This window comes from Glarea lozoyensis (genome assembly GCF_000409485.1).
Source record: "Glarea lozoyensis ATCC 20868 chromosome Unknown GLAREA16, whole genome shotgun sequence".
Taxonomy (NCBI): domain Eukaryota; kingdom Fungi; phylum Ascomycota; class Leotiomycetes; order Helotiales; family Helotiaceae; genus Glarea; species Glarea lozoyensis.
The window spans coordinates 1788197-1810474 of NW_007360990.1; the positions used below are offsets into that span (position 1 = coordinate 1788197).

General features: G+C 45.2%; 8 protein-coding genes across 8 annotated transcripts; 6 read left to right on the top strand and 2 right to left on the bottom strand.

Annotated features, from left to right (window-relative positions):
- Nucleotides 1–555: 555 nt before the first annotated feature.
- GLAREA_07854 (uncharacterized protein) lies at nt 556–2498 on the top strand (the record flags this gene model as incomplete). Its single annotated transcript, XM_008082541.1, has 2 exons — nt 556–1819; nt 1873–2498. 2 exons carry the CDS (start codon nt 556–558, stop codon nt 2496–2498), a joined length of 1890 nt encoding a protein of 629 aa, XP_008080732.1.
- Nucleotides 2499–4652: 2154 nt separating this feature from the next.
- On the top strand, nt 4653–5324 carry GLAREA_07855 (uncharacterized protein; the record flags this gene model as incomplete). Its single annotated transcript, XM_008082542.1, has 1 exon — nt 4653–5324. The coding sequence occupies one exon, from the start codon at nt 4653–4655 to the stop codon at nt 5322–5324; it is 672 nt and encodes a 223-aa protein (XP_008080733.1).
- Nucleotides 5325–10487: 5163 nt separating this feature from the next.
- Nucleotides 10488–11223, bottom strand: GLAREA_07856 (uncharacterized protein; the record flags this gene model as incomplete). The annotated part of the gene is made up of 3 exons (XM_008082543.1): nt 10488–10694; nt 11013–11108; nt 11155–11223. The coding sequence occupies 3 exons, from the start codon at nt 11221–11223 to the stop codon at nt 10488–10490; spliced, it is 372 nt and encodes a 123-aa protein (XP_008080734.1).
- Nucleotides 11224–12069: 846 nt separating this feature from the next.
- Nucleotides 12070–13101, bottom strand: GLAREA_07857 (uncharacterized protein; the record flags this gene model as incomplete). Its single annotated transcript, XM_008082544.1, has 2 exons — nt 12070–12772; nt 12824–13101. The coding sequence occupies 2 exons, from the start codon at nt 13099–13101 to the stop codon at nt 12070–12072; spliced, it is 981 nt and encodes a 326-aa protein (XP_008080735.1).
- A 2827-nt stretch (nt 13102–15928) lies between these two features.
- GLAREA_07858 (Ribosomal protein S5 2-like protein) lies at nt 15929–18085 on the top strand (the record flags this gene model as incomplete). The annotated part of the gene is made up of 2 exons (XM_008082545.1): nt 15929–16189; nt 16241–18085. 2 exons carry the CDS (start codon nt 15929–15931, stop codon nt 18083–18085), a joined length of 2106 nt encoding a protein of 701 aa, XP_008080736.1.
- Nucleotides 18086–18880: 795 nt separating this feature from the next.
- On the top strand, nt 18881–19715 carry GLAREA_07859 (uncharacterized protein; the record flags this gene model as incomplete). Its single annotated transcript, XM_008082546.1, has 5 exons — nt 18881–19054; nt 19110–19283; nt 19353–19449; nt 19503–19554; nt 19625–19715. 5 exons carry the CDS (start codon nt 18881–18883, stop codon nt 19713–19715), a joined length of 588 nt encoding a protein of 195 aa, XP_008080737.1.
- A 996-nt stretch (nt 19716–20711) lies between these two features.
- GLAREA_07860 (uncharacterized protein) lies at nt 20712–20929 on the top strand (the record flags this gene model as incomplete). Its single annotated transcript, XM_008082547.1, has 2 exons — nt 20712–20775; nt 20826–20929. 2 exons carry the CDS (start codon nt 20712–20714, stop codon nt 20927–20929), a joined length of 168 nt encoding a protein of 55 aa, XP_008080738.1.
- A 358-nt stretch (nt 20930–21287) lies between these two features.
- GLAREA_07861 (uncharacterized protein) lies at nt 21288–21963 on the top strand (the record flags this gene model as incomplete). Its single annotated transcript, XM_008082548.1, has 2 exons — nt 21288–21781; nt 21837–21963. 2 exons carry the CDS (start codon nt 21288–21290, stop codon nt 21961–21963), a joined length of 621 nt encoding a protein of 206 aa, XP_008080739.1.
- Nucleotides 21964–22278: the final 315 nt, after the last annotated feature.

Sequence of the window (22278 nt, forward strand, 5' to 3'; positions counted from 1 at the left end):
ACGTGGAGTCGAGATTGATGTGGAGTTGGGTTTTTTGATCGGGATTGGGGAGACATGATATCATACTGTATATATTTAATTAGCGACCACTTGAAATAGCTTAATGTCAGACTAAAGATACCCAAGGACCCGACTCACGTCGCTCCTCTCGCAGGCAAGGCACACGTGACGACACTAATTTAGAGCTCATCCTCATCTGGAATTTCCGACGAGATTCCTTTCTTACTTCAAAAAACTCTTCTATAAGTTATATTCGAACGTCTTATATATAGCTATAAAGATCTCGACTAGCTGTAATGCGAGCCTCAAAATCACGATATAGTATAGTAAAGATGATCCGTGATGCTTATTGGTGGGCAGGTTACCCGCAGATGAGGCTTCGACATCTCGCACCAGCCTGATCAACATCGAAGCTTGAGAGCTGTCATACCACAGACTGAACTACTCTTACATATCAGTCTAGATCCAACACCTTGCTCAGGTCATATCGACACAGCAGCTTCTTACGACTTCGGACTTCCTACCTTACTGGCGCCGTGTCACTTGCGCAGAACAATGCGATTGCTGCACACTACGACACTCGAGCTGAAAGAATTCTTCGTCACTGGCGATGACCGTACATATGGCTTCTATGAAGATGGGAGCATCAACGTTGGCGGCCCCGAAGAGAAAAATATCGAAAGGTGCCCAAAATATGCGATCCTCTCCCATACCTGGGGTTCCGACGAAGTGCTATTTCAGGATATCACGGGTGAACGCTCCAAATTCGAAAACAAAGCTGGTTTTTCCAAAATCAAATATAGCTGTCAAACAGCTGCACTAGATGGCTACGATTATATCTGGATCGATACGTGCTGCATTGACAAGTCCAGTTCAGCTGAATTATCGGAAGCCATCAATTCTATGTATGAATGGTATCGGAGCTCTGATGTATGCTATGCGTATATGTCAGATGTCTACACTACATCGGACCGGTCCGAAGAGCAAGATAATTTCGCTTCCAGCTTTTCGGCCTCCAGGTGGTTCACTCGCGGTTGGACATTGCAAGAACTTATTGCTCCAAAGACAGTCCACTTTTACAACAGCGAATGGATCTTCCTTGGCACCAAAGAAAACTTGACAGACCTCATTTCGACAACGACAAATATTGATGCATGCGCACTAGATGGTGTCCAGGACATGAGTGGGTTCTCAGTCGCTCGACGGATGGTTTGGGCGTCTAGAAGAAGAACAACTCGGCTTGAGGATATAGCATACTGTCTGCTCGGTATCTTTGGTATCAACATGCCGTTGCTGTATGGCGAAAAAGGGAATGCTTTCATACGTCTCCAGCATGAAATTATGAAAATCACGAACGATCAATCGCTATTTGCATGGGGTTTAACTGCTGCTGACATGGGTGTTTCATCACCTCTGCTCTTCGGCGAGGGCCCGCTGGCTACGTCGCCTGCCTCTTTTCGTTTTTCGTCCGTTATAGCACAGTTTTGCTCTTTCAAACCGAGTCTTCCATTAGCATTACCTGCGGAGGGGGGTGTCTGTGTGAAGGTTTTGCTTAGGGAGGGGAATTTGATGGAGGATCATAAAACTTCTGCTGTCGCCATTCTGCAGTGTGATATTGGGAATGTGCCAGGTGTTCTTACAGGTATAAAACTTTCACGCTGTCGAGACAAGGAATCTGTAGAAATTCCCGAGTTTGTTCGTTCAAGTGACGCTAAAGTCTTGATGTTTTCGAGGTGCACTTCGAATAATGAGTTTTCAACAGAAGGATTCGACCCGAATGAAGCACAAACGCACCTAACACATATCGATCAAGAGCACAGTAAGTAATCCAGAACATTGATAAATCCAACTTGCTGATACCGGCATTGCTAGAATCCACGTATGAGAACTGGAAACCCACAACAATAATCATCAAATCTTGCGAAGGAGGCAGCTTGCCGTTGTGGCCGAGATTCCGTTTCGCTTGCCCAATTCTCATCCCAGATACATGGCTTGAGATCATTGACGTCTATCCCCCTAGGTTTTGGGATTCTCACAACGGAGCTCTTTGCCCTTACACCTATGGCTATGTTGACTGCTCAGATCCAGTTCTTGTTTGGCTTCATTTTCAGGGGCATTACTGCACCCTTGTGCTTAGCCTTTGGCACCTTTACGGCGACTCTCACCCTGATACTGTATGTACTATGAGTTGGTTTAAGGATATCAAGGGCGTCAAACGTCAAATGACTGAGATACAAAAGTCATTTAGTGTTGCTGGTAAACCTCACCGGGAGCGGAGATATGAAAGACAGAAGGCGTTCAGTGATTTCTTGGGCACGAAATGGGGTGCTGATGATATTGGATGTGAATTGTTGGAAATACAGAAAGACTTTTCAGGGACGCAGGTTATAAGGCTTTTCCTCAGGGACCATGAGGCGGATATGCAGTTAGATGATGAAGATACGATGCAGGCAGAATGGTTATCTTCCAGAGGATATGTCTCAGCAGATGAAATGTAAGCAAGGCATCAGCAAGCTTGGAAATTACGTGAAGAAAGTGCGGTTTCCTTTACAGCTCATCGACACCACCAATCTCAGCAACAAGCCCAACCAAAGAACAAATATACCCTACAAACAAAATTTGCACCATCATCCAATCAACTATCCGCTTCGACTTCCTACGCACTGTCACCACTTGTACTAATGCAGTCCCCTACCACCACTACCGACATTTTCCCCCTATCTAGAAATAACTCCTCGTCGGCAGCGATTTTGGCCGCGTTCTCGCTCGCCGTCACACTCCCATAAAACGCCCCAAACGCAGCCTCATCCACGAACGTCAGCTCTGCGAACGCGTCGTATGGAAAATCGGCCTGGCTGCCTACGAGCACGGTAGCGGGGTATCCGGGCTCGGTGTCGGAGCGCTGTAGGTAGGTGCGCGTGTGCGAGATGGGAAAGAGAGGCCCGGCGAGGGTCTTGATGAGAGGGACGTGGGTTTTCTCGTAGTGCGTTTTGAATTCTGTGGGCGTGGTGCCTGGTTTGCGGGTTGCAAGATGAGGATTTTGTAGGTCATGGTGGGGGGGTGGGAGGTGTGGGAAGTGTGGATGGTTGGTTGGCGTTGCTGGAGTGAGGTGAGTGTGAGGTGAGCGTGCGGTGGTTGGGACTGGTTTTCAATTTCAAATGTTTAAAAGCTAGAAGATTTGCGAGTCGGTCGATTGCCTCTTGTTTTAAGGAAACTGTACTCCTACGATTCTTGAGCGCGGGTTTTTATACATGTTCGTAGCACCTGCCTAAACGACCATGCATGCATTATATGCAGTTGGTCGAAGATTTGCAACTGATTTTATATGCAGTTGGTTGAATGTTGGCAACTGATTTATATGCAGTTGGTTGGATATTGACAACCAATTTTAGCAAAGCAGCACGAAAGGCATGTAAGACCTACAAGACTAACGTTACAGTACTCTCCCCCCCGGAATAGAGGACATTCAGTGGGATTGCGCAGGCGCGCCTATCAACTAGTCCGTTGGGCTCGATATGTGGATTTTAAGACAAATTTTTATCTTCACCACCTAAGTCTCCCTCGAACCGACAAGTTTTACTCGTCCTACAAGTTCTATACTACCTACCAAATAACCTCTATTTAGGGGGGGGAGTACATGTAAGCGCTACAGCGTCGTAGTGGATCTGATACTCGGTGAGCACTGAGCACTCGTTGATGTACGATAAGCGAGTGCGATGAGGCGGTGTTTTGGACCAAAAATTCGAAACGATTCTTTGATATTCCGATGTCCCAGAGGATTCTATAATCGATGTCGTCTTCGGAATATACTATACTTAGGGTAGAGTTTATATATCGGGTTCTGTAATACTCTAGCTTATTGGTCTATTATAGAACATTAGAATTAAGTTATATATATAAAGCTCTCGCCCTTCTGCGTTGTGATATTAGGACTGTTCTAGGTGCACTTGCCGAATTCTTCGGTTCCGGTAATAGAGGAGTTTGGATGTTTGCGAAATATATTTTAAAGAATAAGACATCGATGGATTGAATCCCTTAATTATTGAGGGGTTTAATTCTAACGAAGCGTAAATACATCTTACAATATTAATCGCGAGTACAGTAAGACTTCAAAACATTGATGTATCTACCTTGCTAATCTTAGTATTTCTAGACTCTATCTATAAAAACTGGAAACCCAAATCAATAATCACTAGACCCCTGGAACCATCCAGTATGCCGATTCAGAAGTTATTCAGCGTTTCTAGGGAACCCCCCTGTCCCTGGGAGCGGGTGAGGGAGAGAGAGAAAGAAAGCGTTGAGTGATCTTTTGGCAACGAAACTTACTGCTAATGATATTGTATGTAAATTGATGGAATATTAGGGAGATTCGTCGTGGACATAAAATATATAGATATTTCTCAAGGACAATGAGGCGAAGATGGAGTGGAAGTTGCTATCTTCGGAAAGATCGAATGTTTCAGAGGAATGAGATGTACGCAGGACAGCAACCTTGGAACTTACGTCAAGCAAGCGGGGCAACTCATTCGCACCACCACTGTCATTGACAATCCGCTTCAAGAACCAAAGACATACTACGACTGAAAGTCACGACATCGAGCGATATGGTTATTCCTTTGAAATCCCTCAATCACACAACCGCACCATCAGAAATGCGCTCCCCGCTACACGACCACACCCTCCCCTCAGACGCCCAAATCACCAACCCAGACATCAAATCCATCATCTTCTTCTGGTTCCAACGCGATCCCCTGGAATGGATCATCCCACCTCCCGGTCTCGACGCAGAACTCAAAACCAGATTTGAACATCTAGTTCTGAAAGCGAGGAAAGGTGAGCTGGATCACTGGACCGAGACCCCTGCGGGCTGTCTGGCGCTTGTGGTCCTGCTCGATCAGTTCTCGAGAAATCTTTTCAGGGATAGGCCGGAGGCTTTTGGGGGGGATGTGAGGGCGAGGGGGATCGTGAGGGGCGTTGTTGGACAAGGGTGGGATGGGGAGGTCGGTGTGGTGCAGGCGAGTGCGTTTTTTGTTTGTGCGGTGCAGCAGGAGGGGGTGTATGATGTTGGGGTTGGGAGGGAGGGGTTTGCGAGGTTGGTTGAGAGATGTAGGGTTGTTGAGGATGGTAAGGCTGGAGGGGAGAGTGATGCGGGGAAGAGGGAGGTGGAGAGGAAATGGGTTGAGATGGGTTTCAAAGCTGCCGAGAAACATTTACAGTTGTTGGAGCGGTTTGGGAGGTATCCTACTCGTAATAAGATCCTGGGACGGGCGGATACGGAGGAGGAGAGGAGGTTTCTGGATGAGTATAAGCCTAGTCTTGAGTGAGTGATGAGGGGTATTGGAGAGGTGGATGGAAGGGGGGAAGGGGAAGGGACCGGGAGGGAATCGAAAGGAATGGAAATTTAGTAGTGTTGAGAGTGTGGTTCGTAGAGGTGTTGAGAAGAGCTTTTTAAGGTAAGAAGTTACACTTGCGAAGTCATACGGTCTCGATGACCATCATATCCCGTTGGTAGGGTAGGCAGAATTTGAGTCGACGGATGTAGCAATGCTGGTTCTGGAGATGATAGAGATGAGAAGACGGAATTTATGAATCAGATGTTTGATTTTACCTGTCCATTGAAGTTGCTTGTTGGGTTGCAAATTTGATGGGCGAGGCAGTTCCATGATCGTTATACATGGATTTTCGTTATGAAATTTAGGTGTCGCTCTGGGAGTAGATGGTGGAATTCCAATTTCGATTTCGGCTTGTTTTTGTTCACGCCTCTTTGCATATCACCCGCGATTTAAGATATCTTGTATCTTTCATGTATCTGATTTGAAGCGGTGATACAAGTTTTAGATGTCTGGAATGTTGTAGAGATGTTGGATAAGAAGTGGTCAAGACTTCTGTGCTAAGACATTCGCTAGATAGGCACTAACCCTTAATTTGAAATTTTTGTTGCGTCGTGTGATTTTATGACGCGACTCATACCTCCCACACCACAACTCATACTTCCCTAGGCATCTGTCTCGGTCATATTCTCTAGAGTCAGAATTTTTGGCTAGAGGACATTTTGGGGTTTAGGTGGAATTGAATCCAGGTCGTTTGTGAGTATTGGGTCTTTGGATGCGGGGTGCTTAAGTCGATGGGAGGAGTGCGAGTTGGGTGATATCGGAATGAGAATAGTGATATTATTATTATTAATCTAGCCTTTATCACAGTAGCGATAAATAACCATGTTTGAACACGACGATATTCCTCCGTATCATGCGTATCTATTATTTACAACGTGGTAATCTACCGCTAAAGTCTTAAGTGTCACGTTATTTCTCTATCTGAATTGTTTGTCTCTCTGATATACAGTCTTGTAACATTATGCTTCCGCTTAGCTGTTGAACTTTCTATATCAGATAAGTTGCTTGCCATCTGGCTTCCCGATTCCACACCCTCAAGATGCAATTTATTCTTTACCACGAGCGAATGTGCGGGAAAAACTCTGTATAATGGTGATATACTGATAGGGTGTTTTGAGTAGAAGGAACCTCGAAATTGGATATGGCGACAAGATGGGTGATGAGTAAATGGGGGTAATTACTTCTAGATGCCTGCAATGTATAACGAAACTCTAATTGCATTTCGCGTCACTGTATTCGTGTACGTGTTGCGTTTGCCGGAAAGTCTGATTCCACAAGCCGATCTCTGAAATCAGGATGAGAATTACATCTTATCCTTGAATGGCTATAAGTGACATGCATTTTAGGCGCCACTGAATTTTTCGGTGCGAATAAATGTACGATAGTGGTGAAAGGAGATTTGGATTTGGAAATCATAGATAATACTAAACTTTTCGTGTTTATGTTTATAATAGAGCCGGGGTTTGAAGTCGGGGCTTCGCTACGAAAATGCAATGTTGGATGGGACAAGCATGCGAAAACGGTGGGTTTTGCTGATCAGTTCTTATCGCCATGACTTAAGAGTGAGTTTATCGTGTTTTCGAGTCAGTAGTGATTTGACAGAGGTGCTATGCGAATTCTCGTGACATTTCAGTTGCGTCGGAGGTAGGAATATGGCTGTAGGCGTCTGTGAATGAGAGCTCGCAATTCCTAGATACTTATGCTTTGGCGACATTTCCTTGGACTCAACTTAAGACAATCAATTCGATGAGAACATTTTCGTTCTTACCAGGAAAGTCCATCAATGACTGAGCTCTACCCAACGGACGCCCCCTGTCCTCCTCGCTAAAGCACCAGAATGTCACTCCCTCATCGCGGGGAGTACAGCCCTAGCGATCCGTAAGCAACAGCCGGCGAATGCGATGTGCAACAAAACATTTCCACAATCACAACACGTTTTATCTATAGATGCTCAGATGTTGCTCATTTCATATCAAAGCATACTAGGTACTGGTAAGCAGGTAAGGATACGTTAGCCGCGGGTATATCATTTCGCGGTCTGGATGAATCGTGGATTGGCAAAATCAGGCCATTTTCATGACTCGTGTCGAGACGAGTCAAGCCTCGTGGGTTGCGAGATGCAACAAAATTGGGATTGAGAGGCTGTGCTTCGTGGATATATGGAGTTTAATTGTAGGAGGAGGAGTGGGAATATGTTGGCTCTAGGGATGGGGAAATAGGTGTGGTGATTATTTTGTTGAAGGTGGCTTCCAGAGATTGAATATGCATGTAGGCAAGAATCTACAGCCTACAATTATCTTTTCCAACAATTAAACAGGTCTCGCAAAAAACATCTCCAACAGTAGTAAACTTACTTAGGTAGACCACCTTAAGTCTATGACTTCGAGACTACAAAACTAACTTCGATATCAACACCACCCCACGCTCTGACTCGCCCTCCCCGCACCACATTTTCGGGCAACTCCCCCATCTATCATCCACGACTCGAGTTACAAAATTGCGAAAAGCAACAAATTCTGAAATCATAGTAATTAACACTCCATTTGTTCGGAGGAAAAAAAGTTTGATACTGAATTGTGGTAGGTTGTGTGGTTTATAGGTTGGGTTCGGGCAAGCTACTGCATGTTTGACACGCCAAGAGTGCGGAGGGGATGTCCGTAGGATTAGGTGGAGGCGTGATGGAAGTATGAGTCGAGGTGCGAGTCGAGTCACGAAAATGCGAGATGCAACAAAGAGATTCTAAGGAGATTTATGAGTCGAGTATGAAGGGATGCCTGGGAGCTTCTCGGGGAGGAATGTCGCGAGTCTTTTCCCGCGTGCTAGCGAACATGTGTTCAAGCCAGATGCAAGAGTCACAACAGGTAATAATATATAATATATATGGGTATTATCATTTTGCTGACTTGTAATTTATGAATATTGCGATAGTTGACGGTATAATCATAAGAACAATATGCTTGCATAAACCCGAATAATAGTTTTGAAGGTTCTCACTTTTCTTCTCACGATGAAAGAAGGAATTGCAGACATTAGTGTTTGTTTTCCGGTATCTATAGAGTGCCTACTTGCAATTCTTTGTAAGTCACCGCTTCTGGGATATGGAACTTCTAGACGAAATGTGTATCCAAAATAATTCGCTCAAAGAGTCGCTTGCGCACACTTCTCGCCATCTAGACAAAGAAGACATCAAAGACTTCGATGAAAGGAGAATATTTTTGCATCATCTTGGTTTTCAAAATGTCTTATGTTTTGTTTCCGACTTTGTTCTTCTTAATCGCCACGAAACCTTTATGTCTCGATAAAAAGTGGCAGATGATTCCATGTCCCATGTTCATAGACGCCAGGGTGCGCTCACTCAAATAATAGCGAACAAAGTTAATATGACACCAAATTTGTCCATAGATATAGATGATGGAATATCTCTGTTGAAATGGCATGAACTGCGTGAGTCCTAACCCGGAGTGTTCTATGAATTTGAAAGCTGATCCCAGACCTTCGGCAGAAACATGGCAACAGTCAGTCATTATATATCATGCAACCCTCCTCCTCATCGTCTAAAATATTCGCAGGGACAACGAATTCATTATCTCGAAATATCGGTAATTTCAACGATTAGTGCGGCGGAGATGTAGCTGACAGCACTTAGGCCCGCATCTGGATCATTCAGCCAGTCTCTAAAAAGTTTAGGATATATACATAACGAAACCGGTACGCATGCTTCCAGAGACAGGCATTCAGTGAGATCATGAATTGATGGCTTTAGTAAACATATACTCCCACCTATTCGGCGGCATTCTATTCGCCATCCTTCCCATATACGTCTACTGCACAATCTACCCTCGATACTCCAGCGCTCAACGCGGCGACATCATTGTCTTCTCAACCTTCTTCTTCGGCGTCGCGATTTGTTTCCTCATCTCAGCCACGTATGTTTCACTCTCCGGATTCCGAGGTCTGCCAATTAACCGGGGCGAGAACAGTTTCCATACCTTTGTAAACCACAGCGCAAAAATCGCAGCTCGTGGAAGTCAGCTTGATTACATGGGGATAGTATGCTTGATGTGGGTTCCACCGTCCCGACTATCTATTATGGATTTTATTGCGATCCGGCGCTTCAGAAGGTTTATTGGTCGGTAGTCAGTTTCTCCATTCCCTCTGTTCTATGGCATTGTTGATGTGGATGCATGAATTATATACTGACATAAGCGAAACGTTGTCCAGGTTTCCGTACTCTCCATCGCTTGTATAATTGTGAGTCTCGACCCAAGATTCCGTCTTCCTCGACTCCGACCCTATCGCGCCGCAATGTACGCGGGTCTAGGTTTTTCAGCACTTGTATTCGTGATACACGGACTTGCGATTCACGGCTGGGTTATTCAGAACCACAGAATGAGTCTTTGCTGGATGATATTGATGACTGCTTTGAATTTGGTGGGAGTAGTAGTCTTCGTCGTAAGGGCAAGTGAACTCAAAAGTATCGACTGATGAAATCTGACAAGACTTAGGTTCCGGAGAGATGGTATCCTTTGAGACATGATATTTGTGGTAGCAGTCATCAGATATTCCATTTCATGGTTATCTTTGCTGGGTTGGCACATATGGTTGGATTGTTGGCCGCGTTTGATTATCTGCATTCTCGGAATACGACGTGTGTATAGAACGTACTTTCGTACTTATAGAATGTTCTCTTAGAGTATATGTACTCTGAATTCAGAGTAGAAAACATTGAAATAATACCTTATAAAAGAATATCTCTGGAAGAATAGATATCGTCACAAGTCGAGTGGAGATACTGTGTTTTTACAGATCTGATATTGATGACCAATGCAAACAAGATTGTGTGTTTGTTAGCAGCTAAATCCTTTCAATTGTTGGGAAATGAAGCCTTGTGAGGACACGATAGATAATAGTCGCGAAACCCTTTCCAGTGCAAGAAGATCTGACATGCCGAATCATTGTCTTAACTAGCAGCCACTGAAAAAAATGCATATCGTTCCACACAGTTCTAGACAAGAGCTCCCTCAACCAAGAACTAGTACGGTTAAAGCCCACTGAACCTTCACAGACCAGGTGACGAGGGATTTTGATTTCTTCTCACATAGTTGATTTTTCCTTCACCTCAATCACCACAGTCGTAAAAGACTCGAGCAATTTCCCTCCAGTAGCAAGTGCACAAGTAATCTCATACTCCGTTTCAGGCATTACCACAGGCGTAACGCCAAGTTTCAGCTTAATAGTACCCTCATCAGAACCAGCCGATGTTACAAGCTCAAAAGCGTCCGGCAGTGTAGGATCAATAGACTATGCAAGTCCTATCAGTGGCTCTAATAGTATTATCGTGATAATACGACGTGATATTTGACCCCTCGCGGTATATCTTTTAATTAGCCGGTATAGTACGTATTCTTAATATTATATTATTACGATACTATACTATACGAAATAACCTAAAAGTCGCGTTTTTTATTAAAAAAATCTATATATAGACGCGTTTTACGCGCTTTTAGGGTCTAAATATTACGTAAGCGTACTAGTAGTATATTATTAGTATATCTTTTATATAGGTAGTATACTTAAGGCAATATAGTATTTATCGTTAGAGGTATATTGTCCGTATACTATAGTATACCACGACACCGTCACCCTATTAGAGCCACTGAGTCCCATACTAGAGTCGTGCGACGAAGCAGCAAAATCCGGTCTGTTGCTCAAGTCCTGAGAATATTAGCCAATTAATTGAGGACGATGCTGTGTTACATACCTTTTCCACAGTTGTTATTACCCACGGGGTTTTCGCGTATTTAAACTCTCCAGGACCAAGTAGTTGCATTTCGATGGTCCACCTCTTCGAACTGTCTTCCAGTGCTAGAACTCCCTTCTCGTTTTGTGATAGGTGTTTTGATCCACTGGATATTTCCACGGCTCCATTTTTAAGTCTTCTTATAACTTTGGTGTGTCAATTGTGATTTGCAAGTCGAGGAAGATTGTCCATTCACTCTATGTCGATGTGAACGTGTGTTTCTGTCGAATTGTTGACACGTCATGCACGCACCATGGGGTGTTGTAAACTAACTCCCTTGACCTTTTAAAAGCCATGGCTTGCTGAGTATTCCATTTTAATATGTTTTTACTAGGACATAAGCAGTCTGGGCGGGTAGAGTACGAAACTGCAACTAGCTTTGGAAGTATCCCGACAACCTAACCCAAGTTTCGATACTCTTACTGAGATCATCGATATGGGCTTCTTGAACTCATCGAAAATTTCTCGCACATGGGACAACTGAACTAGCCTGAAATTGGGTTTGTTCGGCATTGCTAATTGGGGCGCGTGTTGAGAGCTTTCCCTTGCGATGAAAGGTGAGAAAACTACGCGAATAGCGAACAATTTCGGGTTTTCAGAGCAACTCACCTCACTGCTTAGACTGAATGGAAGGGCTTGTTAAATATTTCATATTTCAAGACTAGGCTAAGCTGCTTGCCCAAGAAAATATGGGTATCCAAGCTGCTCTAATCAGAACAAACGCCCTCGCTATTGATCCAACCGTAGTTGGTATCATGGATATCTCCTGCTCCTGAAACTCCTTTCCCAAAAAAATCCTGAACTGTTTTACACGCCATGTTAAAGTAGCGCTAAGCCCATAAACCTTTGCAATTTCCCACCGGATGTGAGACGTGCTTAGGCGGACGCTCTGACTGCTAAACCGTAATCGAAAGATGACCGACCATGGTTTTCATGGCCCTCATTCTTTGGGACGAAACTCTGAGCTTTCTTATTCTGATTTGATCCAGCTTCCGGTACACCCAAACTGATTCTCGCAAAAGTCTCCATACGTCGTCGATAGGTAACCTCATCACTCCCCGCCGCCGAGTCTGCACTAAGCACACCCAATCCAAACAGCGCTCTAAGTGTGTACTGCGCGTTATCTCCAGCGCTTCGGACTCCCTTTGATGGGAATGAAATCTCAAGTTGCTCCAAAACATGTTCTAAGCCACAAGTGTGGAAGTCATCTTGTGGTTGCATTCCTAGGCTAGTGACGATAGATGATGTATCTAGGATAGCGAGGAGTCCGGGATTGTATTCGCCTACAAGATCAAGGCCAATTTCCCGTAGAAGATCTAATTCTTTTCGTACGTTTTGGCCAACAAGGACGACCTGCCGTCGATTTCCATCATGTACGAAAATGGCTTCTTCGAGGAAGTTTCGGAGTTTGCTTAGATTACCGGATTTAGAAGGTTGTCCTGATTTTGAGTTGCGACGACAAACTTTGAATTTGCTGTCGATCAGGTCTTCAATCACAAAGGTTTTGGTCTTGATCATTTGCGTGCGATCTTCTCCAGTGCGCATAACGGATCTTGTGTCAAATTTTGACAATCCAACCCTTTTAGAATCATCAGCTCATATTGTGTGTTTGCGGGTTTGCTTAACTTACTCATGACACTTGCGGGTAGAATTCTGACATGCTTGGTATTTAAAATCGATTGCGACAAATACAGCACCAATACTTGTTATTGGTCCAAGCGGTCCGCTTTTGTGTAGACCAAGCAGCTGATGAAGAGCCTTGAGGCCTCTAGAACCATCAATACAAGCGACTGGAGAGTTGAGAAGTGCTGGCTTTGGGGATTGTCGTTGATGCGCGTGGTGATCGCTTTTGGTAGTTTTGAGTGTTGGGGAGGAAGTTTGATTGGTCGGCTCATGAAAGATACCCATCGTAAGTGATTTGAGAGGATAATTGTTGAACGAAAAGCTAGAGGCAGAAAATTGGGTAGAGTATAGACTAAAAAGTTATTGGCGAAGTGAGTGGTGTTATACCTTTTGATGGTAACTGATATGCAGATAAAAGTAATGGAGACGGAGAATTATATATTTGCTCTCGTCCGCTACGTCCGAAACATACTGGTGGCCCAGAACAGCGAGCCACGTGGATGCGCCAAGTCCGTAGGGCTTGGTAGCGTACACGTCTAACAGAATTATGACCCAAAGTGTTAGAAAATTGCACTACGACAGAAATAATTGGTTCGTCATAACGAATATTGTGGTTCCAAAAAGACGCCCACATGATAAGCTTTACTCCTCGATCTCTTGGCCTTGTTGCACCGACGGTCATGGAGTAGGAAACGCCAAGATATAAAGAAAGGACATATTCCGGCAGTCAATGTTTCCAGTCCGTCTCAGCGTACGAATGTCAATATCGAAGGAAAATTATGAGAAATCTGTACTCGGAATATTCTTCAATTGATACTTGCAACACCAACTCTGCATTCGCAGCTCAAGGGTAAAAGAACATGTATTGACTGCAATCGAAGGAAAGCCTGATTGAATGGGGACCGCATGATCCCCTAGACAGCAAGCTACCTAGGTGACTAATGTTTGGCAGGAACCCATCGGGAGTTGGCGCTCAACCTCAAAGTGGGTGGATAGTTTAACGGTTCGTCCCATCTTCAATATTCGTAAGCCCCAAGATTTTCCAAAACGCTTCTGATTTCTTCCAAGAGCTCAAGACATTTCACCAACTGAAGTTGTAACGCATACCTGCCAAGATGTTGTAGAAGCATTGCAGAAGACTTCCTCGACAAGTACTGCTCGTGATTTTGTGTTGCGAGACTAATTCGAGATGACCAATAAGGTGACTCGAAATTAAACACAGTACTACCAACAGTGATTTGGCAAATTTGGAAAGTTGTGGAAATGAAGAAACGACAATGTGACACAATAAGATCGTGGAGCAAGATCGTCATAAAGGCAGTGGCATCGCCGCCATCGAACACAAAATTAAGCCTGTCCGACGACTGAACAATGTTTTGTTGGCGCAACTGAATGAACAAGCCAGGCCCTGCTTTCAACGCAACAGATACATGGATATCGCCTAGAAGCTCTTCCGACCGAGAAGGCTATGAATTGGTATATCGGCCTTGGGATAGCTCATGAGTGCCAAAGACGCACTTGAGAAAGACTCGTACGAACTGTCACCCTCATGAATCTTTTAACCGCTGCCTGCTTGTTCCATACCTCCGCAGAGACGTCTCTGAGAACACGTTCATTTATATGTCGGCGAAACACGAGGACGTCTTTGAGACACAAGATGAAAGGTCCGTCCGTTCTCCAGTCCTCGAGCCCACAGAAGGTCTGATCATGAGACCGGGAATCGAAGTTCTCTAGCTGGAAGCAATTCGTCGAGTATCTCGGAAGACAAATAGTTGCTCTGAGTGTAGATTTGCATTTACTTTCTTACATCAGAGCTGTGGACAAATATGCAGAGCTGAACGGATCGCCTCAAAAGTGCTACTTATTCTCGTCAAGGACGGATAGCGGGTTGACACGCCAAGAGTGAATTCCAGCATCGTTGAACAATTCTGAGCTTGACTTCCACACCCGCATGTCTGCAATTCTGCAACACATATGGCCGTCAAAGATGGACAGGCGAGATGAGCGATTAGCCCGCAACGGCCAGGAACAGCGACCTGTTATTGTTGCACCAAAGAATGTTGGCTTCTAATCAATTTATCGTTGATGATGCCTAAAAGATTAGCTGAAGAAGTAGCAAAGAGTGGTTGTTTCAAGCCAGGAGAAGGTTGGGAGCAAAATCCCTCCCTCATTACGTTCAATCTTGTAAATATTCTATTCTAATTTTGTTCAGCAATATTTTAAACAATATGGTCGGCTAGCGAATACTCAATCATTTGCTAGGCGTGAGGTGAATGAAGATGTTTTTTTAAGGAACGAATTAAAGCTGAAAGAAGCTGTGATTGATAGATGGATGTAGAAGGTACCGGATTCTAGACTCCAGAATCCAGAGTGGTCGAGAATATGATCAATCACGTGGGCTTTGCGTTGCTAGGCGAACTGGAGAAGACCCCACAAGATTTTCAGCCTTAGGTCTCAAGGCATTACCATACATTGAGATAGCACTGCAATTGAAGCTCTATTTGTTTTGAGTTGAATCAATAACTAAGCTAAATTGATGGATAGTATATCATAATTCTAGTAATTGGAACGCACATCAAAAATAAATCATCTTCGAAGTTTGCATCCATCTTGTATTCCACCTTCGTCTGGGCTGGGCAAATAATGTTGTTTCTAGCATCTTCTGGTAGCCTGGTCGCCACAGGGGTCCGCCCGCGCTAAAGATCAGAGAATCCTGTGGAATCTTTCGAAAGCTCAGCAGTATATTTTCTCTGGCCTCGTCCACAAAGCCTCCTTCCCTCTTCAAGAAACTTTTTCCTCTCACAACTGCACGATACCCACGATCTGTGTTTACGCTTTCATTACTCAACGACTTCACGCATAGAATAAAACAAAAGGTAAGCTCATCAATACATCTATTAGTTGTTGTGTTTGTAGCAGTGACAAGGCTTTGTTCAGCCTCACCGCAATACCATCTTGTTCGAGCTTCTAGCTACTCTGCTTCGACTCCTACAATCCATTGGTTGCGTGTGTAGTGGTCGAAGCAACCTTGTCCTCAATACATCACTTTCATCATTCTGCGTTTGCATCTGCTAACCTATTCTTCTCCAGAACTTACGATACAACCGTCAATATGGCTGGTGAAACCTTCGAGTTCCAGGCTGAGATTTCTCAGCTTCTGTCCCTCATCATCAACACAGTCTACTCCAACAAAGAGATCTTCCTAAGAGAACTCGTCTCCAACTGTTCCGATGCCCTTGACAAAATCCGATATGAAGCTCTTTCAGACTCAAGTAAGCTCGAGTCAGGAAAGGACCTCAGAATCGACATCATCCCAGACAAGGAGAACAAGACTCTCACCATCCGCGATACCGGTATTGGTATGACCAAAGCTGTAAGTTCACTATTTCAATGCATTTGATTGATCTATGCTGACTTTGCGCAGGATCTCGTCAACAATCTCGGTACGATCGCACGATCAGGTACCAAGCAGTTTATGGAGGCACTCACCGCCGGTGCTGATATTTCCATGATTGGACAATTCGGAGTCGGTTTCTACTCTGCATACCTTGTCGCAGATCGTGTCACCGTCGTTTCAAAGAACAACGATGACGAGCAGTACATTTGGGAATCTTCAGCCGGTGGAACCTTCACTCTTACACCAGACACTGAGGGAGAGGACCTTGGACGTGGAACCAAGATCATTCTCCACCTCAAGGAGGAGCAGCTCGACTACCTGAACGAGGCCAAGATCAAGGAGGTCATCAAGAAGCACTCCGAGTTCATCTCATACCCCATCTACCTACACGTCTTGAAGGAGACCGAGAAGGAGGTTCCTGATGAGGATGCGGAAGAGAGCAAGACCGAGGAGGATGACGAGAAGAAGGCGAGAATCGAGGAGGTAGATGATGACGAGGAAGACAAGAAGGAGAAGAAGACAAAGAAGATCAAGGAGTCCAAGATTGAGGAGGAGGAGCTCAACAAGCAAAAGCCAATCTGGACACGAAACCCACAAGACATTACCGCTGAGGAGTACGGTTCTTTCTACAAGTCCCTCTCCAATGACTGGGAAGACCACCTTGCAGTCAAGCACTTCTCCGTCGAGGGTCAACTCGAGTTCCGCGCCATCCTCTTCGTTCCAAAACGTGCTCCATTCGATCTTTTCGAGACCAAGAAGACCAAGAACAACATCAAGCTCTACGTCCGCCGCGTCTTCATCACTGATGATGCCACTGATCTCATCCCTGAATGGTTGAGCTTCGTCAAGGGTGTTGTCGACTCCGAGGATCTTCCATTGAACTTGTCCCGTGAGACTCTTCAACAGAACAAGATCATGAAGGTCATCAAGAAGAACATCGTCAAGAAGGTTCTTGAGCTCTTCCAGGAGATCTCTGAGGACAAGGAGAACTTCGACAAGTTCTACACTGCTTTCAGCAAGAACATCAAGCTGGGTATCCACGAGGATTCCCAGAACAGAGCTGCTCTCTCCAAACTCCTCCGATTCAGTTCCACCAAGTCTGGAGATGATATCACCTCCCTCTCCGACTACGTTACCCGTATGCCAGAGCACCAGAAGAACATGTACTACATCACCGGCGAGTCCCTCAAGGCTGTTACCAAGTCGCCATTCCTTGACTCCCTCAAGGAGAAGAACTTCGAAGTTCTCTTCTTGGTCGACCCAATTGATGAGTACGCCATGACCCAGCTCAAGGAGTTCGAGGGCAAGAAGCTCGTCGATATTACCAAGGATTTCGAGCTTGAGGAGACTGATGAGGAGAAGACCACCCGTGAGGCCGAGGAGAAGGAATACGAGGGTCTTGCCAAGGCTCTCAAGAACGTTCTCGGTGACAAGGTCGAGAAGGTTGTGGTCAGCCACAAGCTGATTGGTGCTCCTTGCGCCATTCGTACTGGTCAATTCGGTTGGTCAGCAAACATGGAGCGTATCATGAAGGCACAAGCTCTCCGTGACACATCCATGAGCTCTTACATGTCATCGAAGAAGACCTTTGAGATCTCTCCACGATCACCGATCATCAAGGAGTTGAAGAAGAAGGTTGAGGCTGACGGAGAGAACGACCGAACCGTCAAGTCAATCACCCAACTTCTCTTCGAGACATCCCTCCTTGTTTCTGGTTTCACCATTGAGGAGCCAGCCGGATTTGCTGAGCGCATTCACAAGCTCGTCTCCCTAGGACTGAACGTCGATGAGGAGCCAGAGCCAACCGAGGAGGCCGCTGCTGAGGCATCAACAGATGCGCCGGTCGAGAGCGCCATGGAGGAGGTTGATTAGATTTTTCGATCTTAGTACGATATTGTCGCGGCGTGCAAGGGAAACTTCGGAGTTAGATAATGGATGGTTTGGTTTTTGAGATTTCATACATTGCATCAGCCTGCTTCTTGTTTTTCAGTCTTTGATTTGTTGTCATCTGGTGGATCTCCCTTCTTCACTTGGTTGAGACTGGTTAGGTGGCAACAAGATGATGATATAAGACTTCTTAATTTGATGGAGGTGGAAAAGAAATGGTCATCTGTATCCTAGTAGCATCAGCAGAAGCGTACGCGTTTGGTTGATAATGAGATTTGAGAATACAAAAAGTTACTACATATTCTATATAGTGTGCTTAGTTATTTTGTGTGATGCCTGCATCATCTGCAGAGGTATTCCCATCAGACTGATGGCTGGTTGACTCATGTGATCGGATGGATTATCCTGCAGACTTTCGGTTGTGCAACGATAGTTCTCTCGCGTCGGTAGATGCCACCAAGTGAATTTATTCGCTATCCAATACCCTTCCTCTTGCTCATAATCTCTTTTGTCGGTCCGCCCAATGCCTTCACAACTTTCTTCGTATTTCTTCAGCCACGCTATCGATTGTGGCATGTCCCGCTGTTAACGATGCGGGCTGGTGGAGGAGGGGTGAGGTAGGGCTGACAATAGACGTCTTGCTCCTGTGGTGGTATGGTTTTCGGGATGGTCAGATTCTATCTGAGTTCCTCCGTGGCTGATTTACATATATATATATAAATCTTCCACCCCGCTGATAGTGGAGCTTTCTCTTGGTACGTGAACGTAAAGTCTGAAATCATGTTTTCAAGAATCGTTTCTATCGTTCTACTACTGGGGCTGGGTTGTGCATTGGTGACTTGTACACCCTCCCTTGCTACTCGAACGCGTACACCTACAATTACGCTCACCCCGGCGCCGTTGCCGAGTCCATTGACGGTTTATATTACGACGACGGTTTATACTTGTGTCTCTGTAAATTCCCATCCCCTTCCCCTCCTTCTCATCAATAACCTACTAACCCACCCAGTCCTCCTCAACATGCACAACTGGGACCCTCGTCACCATCTCCAGCGGCACCTATCTCCCCAGCACCATCTCCTACGCCTTGGTAACCCCCGCGATACCAATACCGAGCACGGCTACCAGTGCGGGATACATGCCTGAAGCGAGTTGGGCTGCGGTGCATAGTTTGAGTAGTTTTGTAAGTCCTTCCCCGGGGATCAGCGTGGAAAGGGAAAGAGGAAGGGGGGGGGAAATGCTGATGAAGTAGGATATCATACTCCCGCAAGACCAGAAAGAAAATGCGCAGTTTAGTTGTCAAGCTTACTGCGAGTTACCTGTTTGTTATAGCTTTTTCGTTGGGTTTTGTAAGTCATCTTCCTCACTATTTTAACTTTATTCCCTTGCTGATGTGTTGTAGTGATTAAAGGCGGAGGTGGATACTTCTGGAGATGTACTGCTTATAATGCTTTGTGAGTACCTCCCTAATCCAATTTGAATGTTGATAAAGCCAAGTCGTTGTTGGTCGCTGATCTGTTGTAGACTTACGCCTGAACTGCTTCTTCCACAGAGTTTTGCGCTTTTGAGGAATGGGACGGGGTGGGATCGGATTTGTGGGTTGAGGGTGCCTTGAGGGCGCCTTAAAGGTCGTGTGCCGTTAAAAGACCGTGGACGGAAGTGAATTCAAATCCGTTCCTTTTTCTATTTTTTTATTAGTGATTCTCTTTCTCAGTAAGCTTTGAAGTGATTCAACTGCTTCATGTGAGCCAAAAGTTCCTATACTTTGCACAGACATATGAATGCTTCAATAAACATTCACTTGCAGACACATATGACGTTCACTGCTCTCCTTCCACCACTTCTTATTATTTGCCGTTTCTTGTTTCTACGGCTCCCCTCGAATCAACGAATCGTAAGCATCCTCCATACAAAGCAATCTTTCCAAATCCAAACCGCGGCCTTCTTCATGACATCATATTCTATTCATCGACGATTTCGCAGGCCAAGCCAAGTATACGGAATTATCGAACCGTGTTGTTGTGCAATTTTCGATGCTAGAGAACGACAGTACTTGACGCTTCCAGACAATTTGTAGCTTGGCTGCCTTTTAGAACAATTCTGTGCGGGTTAGTGGCTTGGATGGTGAGCTAGGAGACCAAAGGGGGTCGGTCTCGTGACTCGCCCTAACGGTAGCAAGTGCGTCTTAGCAGCCAACGTTTTCTAGCTCGACTTCTCAGTCTCTTCTCGGCGAATCCAGACCTCATATGTCAATTTCCCCAGGTTATGACCCAACAAAGGCGGGATAACAGAAGCACTACACAGTCGCTATGATTTCTAAGTGGAGAATAGGACTATGTAACTGTGGTTTTGAATAGCACATGACCGTAAAATGCGATGTAGTAATTCTTTAGTCGCCATTGGAGTCGAGGTCAAAACGGTTAAAGAGATGAGGCCCCCAGGTATTCTGGGCCACGTTCGAAAAGTTTGTCGACATCCATTTACGTTCAACAAGTTAACGAGATTTTTTGAACTTCGAAATAATTGAGTCCCTCTGTGGGGAATGTTGATTTGGATCTGGCCCCTTTGGTACGCTACTATAGGGAAAACAGAAGTCGAGAAAGCGGAAAACATGCCTGCTCGCCGTAATGGTAATTATCAAGGGAATGGCCTGGGGAACAGACAGCCAGAAGCTCGTAAGAATTCAAGATGAACGTGGGAAGAAATAGTGCTGACGACGATGTAGATGACCGCTGCAAGGAAATCTATCGCGACTTGAGGAACGGATCGTACGTATTCTCCAACCGAATCCTTTGCAGTTCCTTTGACCAACAGTACTGGAAGCTATGAATGTATCATATGTTACGAGGCAGTGTGGTCCTACCACCAACTGTGGTCTTGCAAAGATTGTCATGTCGTATTGCATTTCGATTGCGCGACGGCATGGTCCAAAGCGGCTGAGGCAAGAATATGGTCATGTCCAGCTTGCAAGAGCCTCAAGAAAGACCTCCTACCTGCTTGCTGGTGCGAGAAGTTCCGTGGCGTCGAGGCCCACGCGCAACATCTCGTAAACAACTCTTGCTATCAAAGATGCTTGAAAGTCACCACCTGTGCGAGTAAGAGGTTGAAATGCTCTCAGATCTGTCAGCAGGTCTGCCATCCAGGTCCATGTCCAGACGTTGTATGCAGAGTAGACTGTCCGTTGAATATGCCGTTAGTGCCAGACCCGCTCAAGACTCGTGCGGTGCGTTCTTCGGCACAACGAGTAGATCATGTGGATGCTTCTCCATCTCCCAGGGCGCCGACCCCGCCGGAAGACTCTGTGGAAGTTGAACAGTATAAGAGAGCGAGAACACAACTTCTCCTCACTTACTTGATTTTCCTTTGCTTCATTGTCGGCATCTATTTTTCGTCAGTATTTACGTTCCTCAAAAAAAGAAATACACGACTCGCCGAACCGCTCAAACACACCGACTACATAATCAACGACAGGGTCAGCGACGACGGCAAAGTGAATGGTCTGACACTCTTTACGGCGGTTATTGGAGTTTTATCTTTTGGGTTTTTAGGGTCGGTGTCGATTTTTTTCTGTGAAAAGTTCCACAAAGCAAAGCCACGCAAATGGGTGCAATGCGTGACAAATACCATCGTCGCAGTTGTTCCACTAGCCCTCTTAGCAGCTGGTATTTACTTTTTGTTTTAGTAAGTTATTCATGTCTACTGATGAACGAAAATTTTTTGCTTACAGAGAAAACAGCATGATTGATGGCGATTGGAAGGTGTTGACGAACAACATGAAGGGTAGTTGCCAGGGATTTGACACACAAATCAAACTTGACCAGAAAGGTAGGATTAATCCTCCATACCGTTACGCACCGTACTAATTCAAAACATGAAGAAACTATGCCATGTCATCAATAACTCTGAAGAACATGACATACGACCGGAAAGAGATCCGGGCCATGAATACATTCGATTTCAGCAAACAGACCGATTCCCAAAAACAACCCTCTGATCCGTTCTTCGAGTTCCACCGTATGATGGGCATTATATCTGCAAATAACATTGTGGTCGACTTCGATCTGACACACAACACCTATCGAACGAGTCGCTCAAAAGAACTGCTCGACAACCCACTCAACACGACCCTCCCTTTTACAACCGGACTCTGGTCCAACACCACCACCGAACGTCCTCAC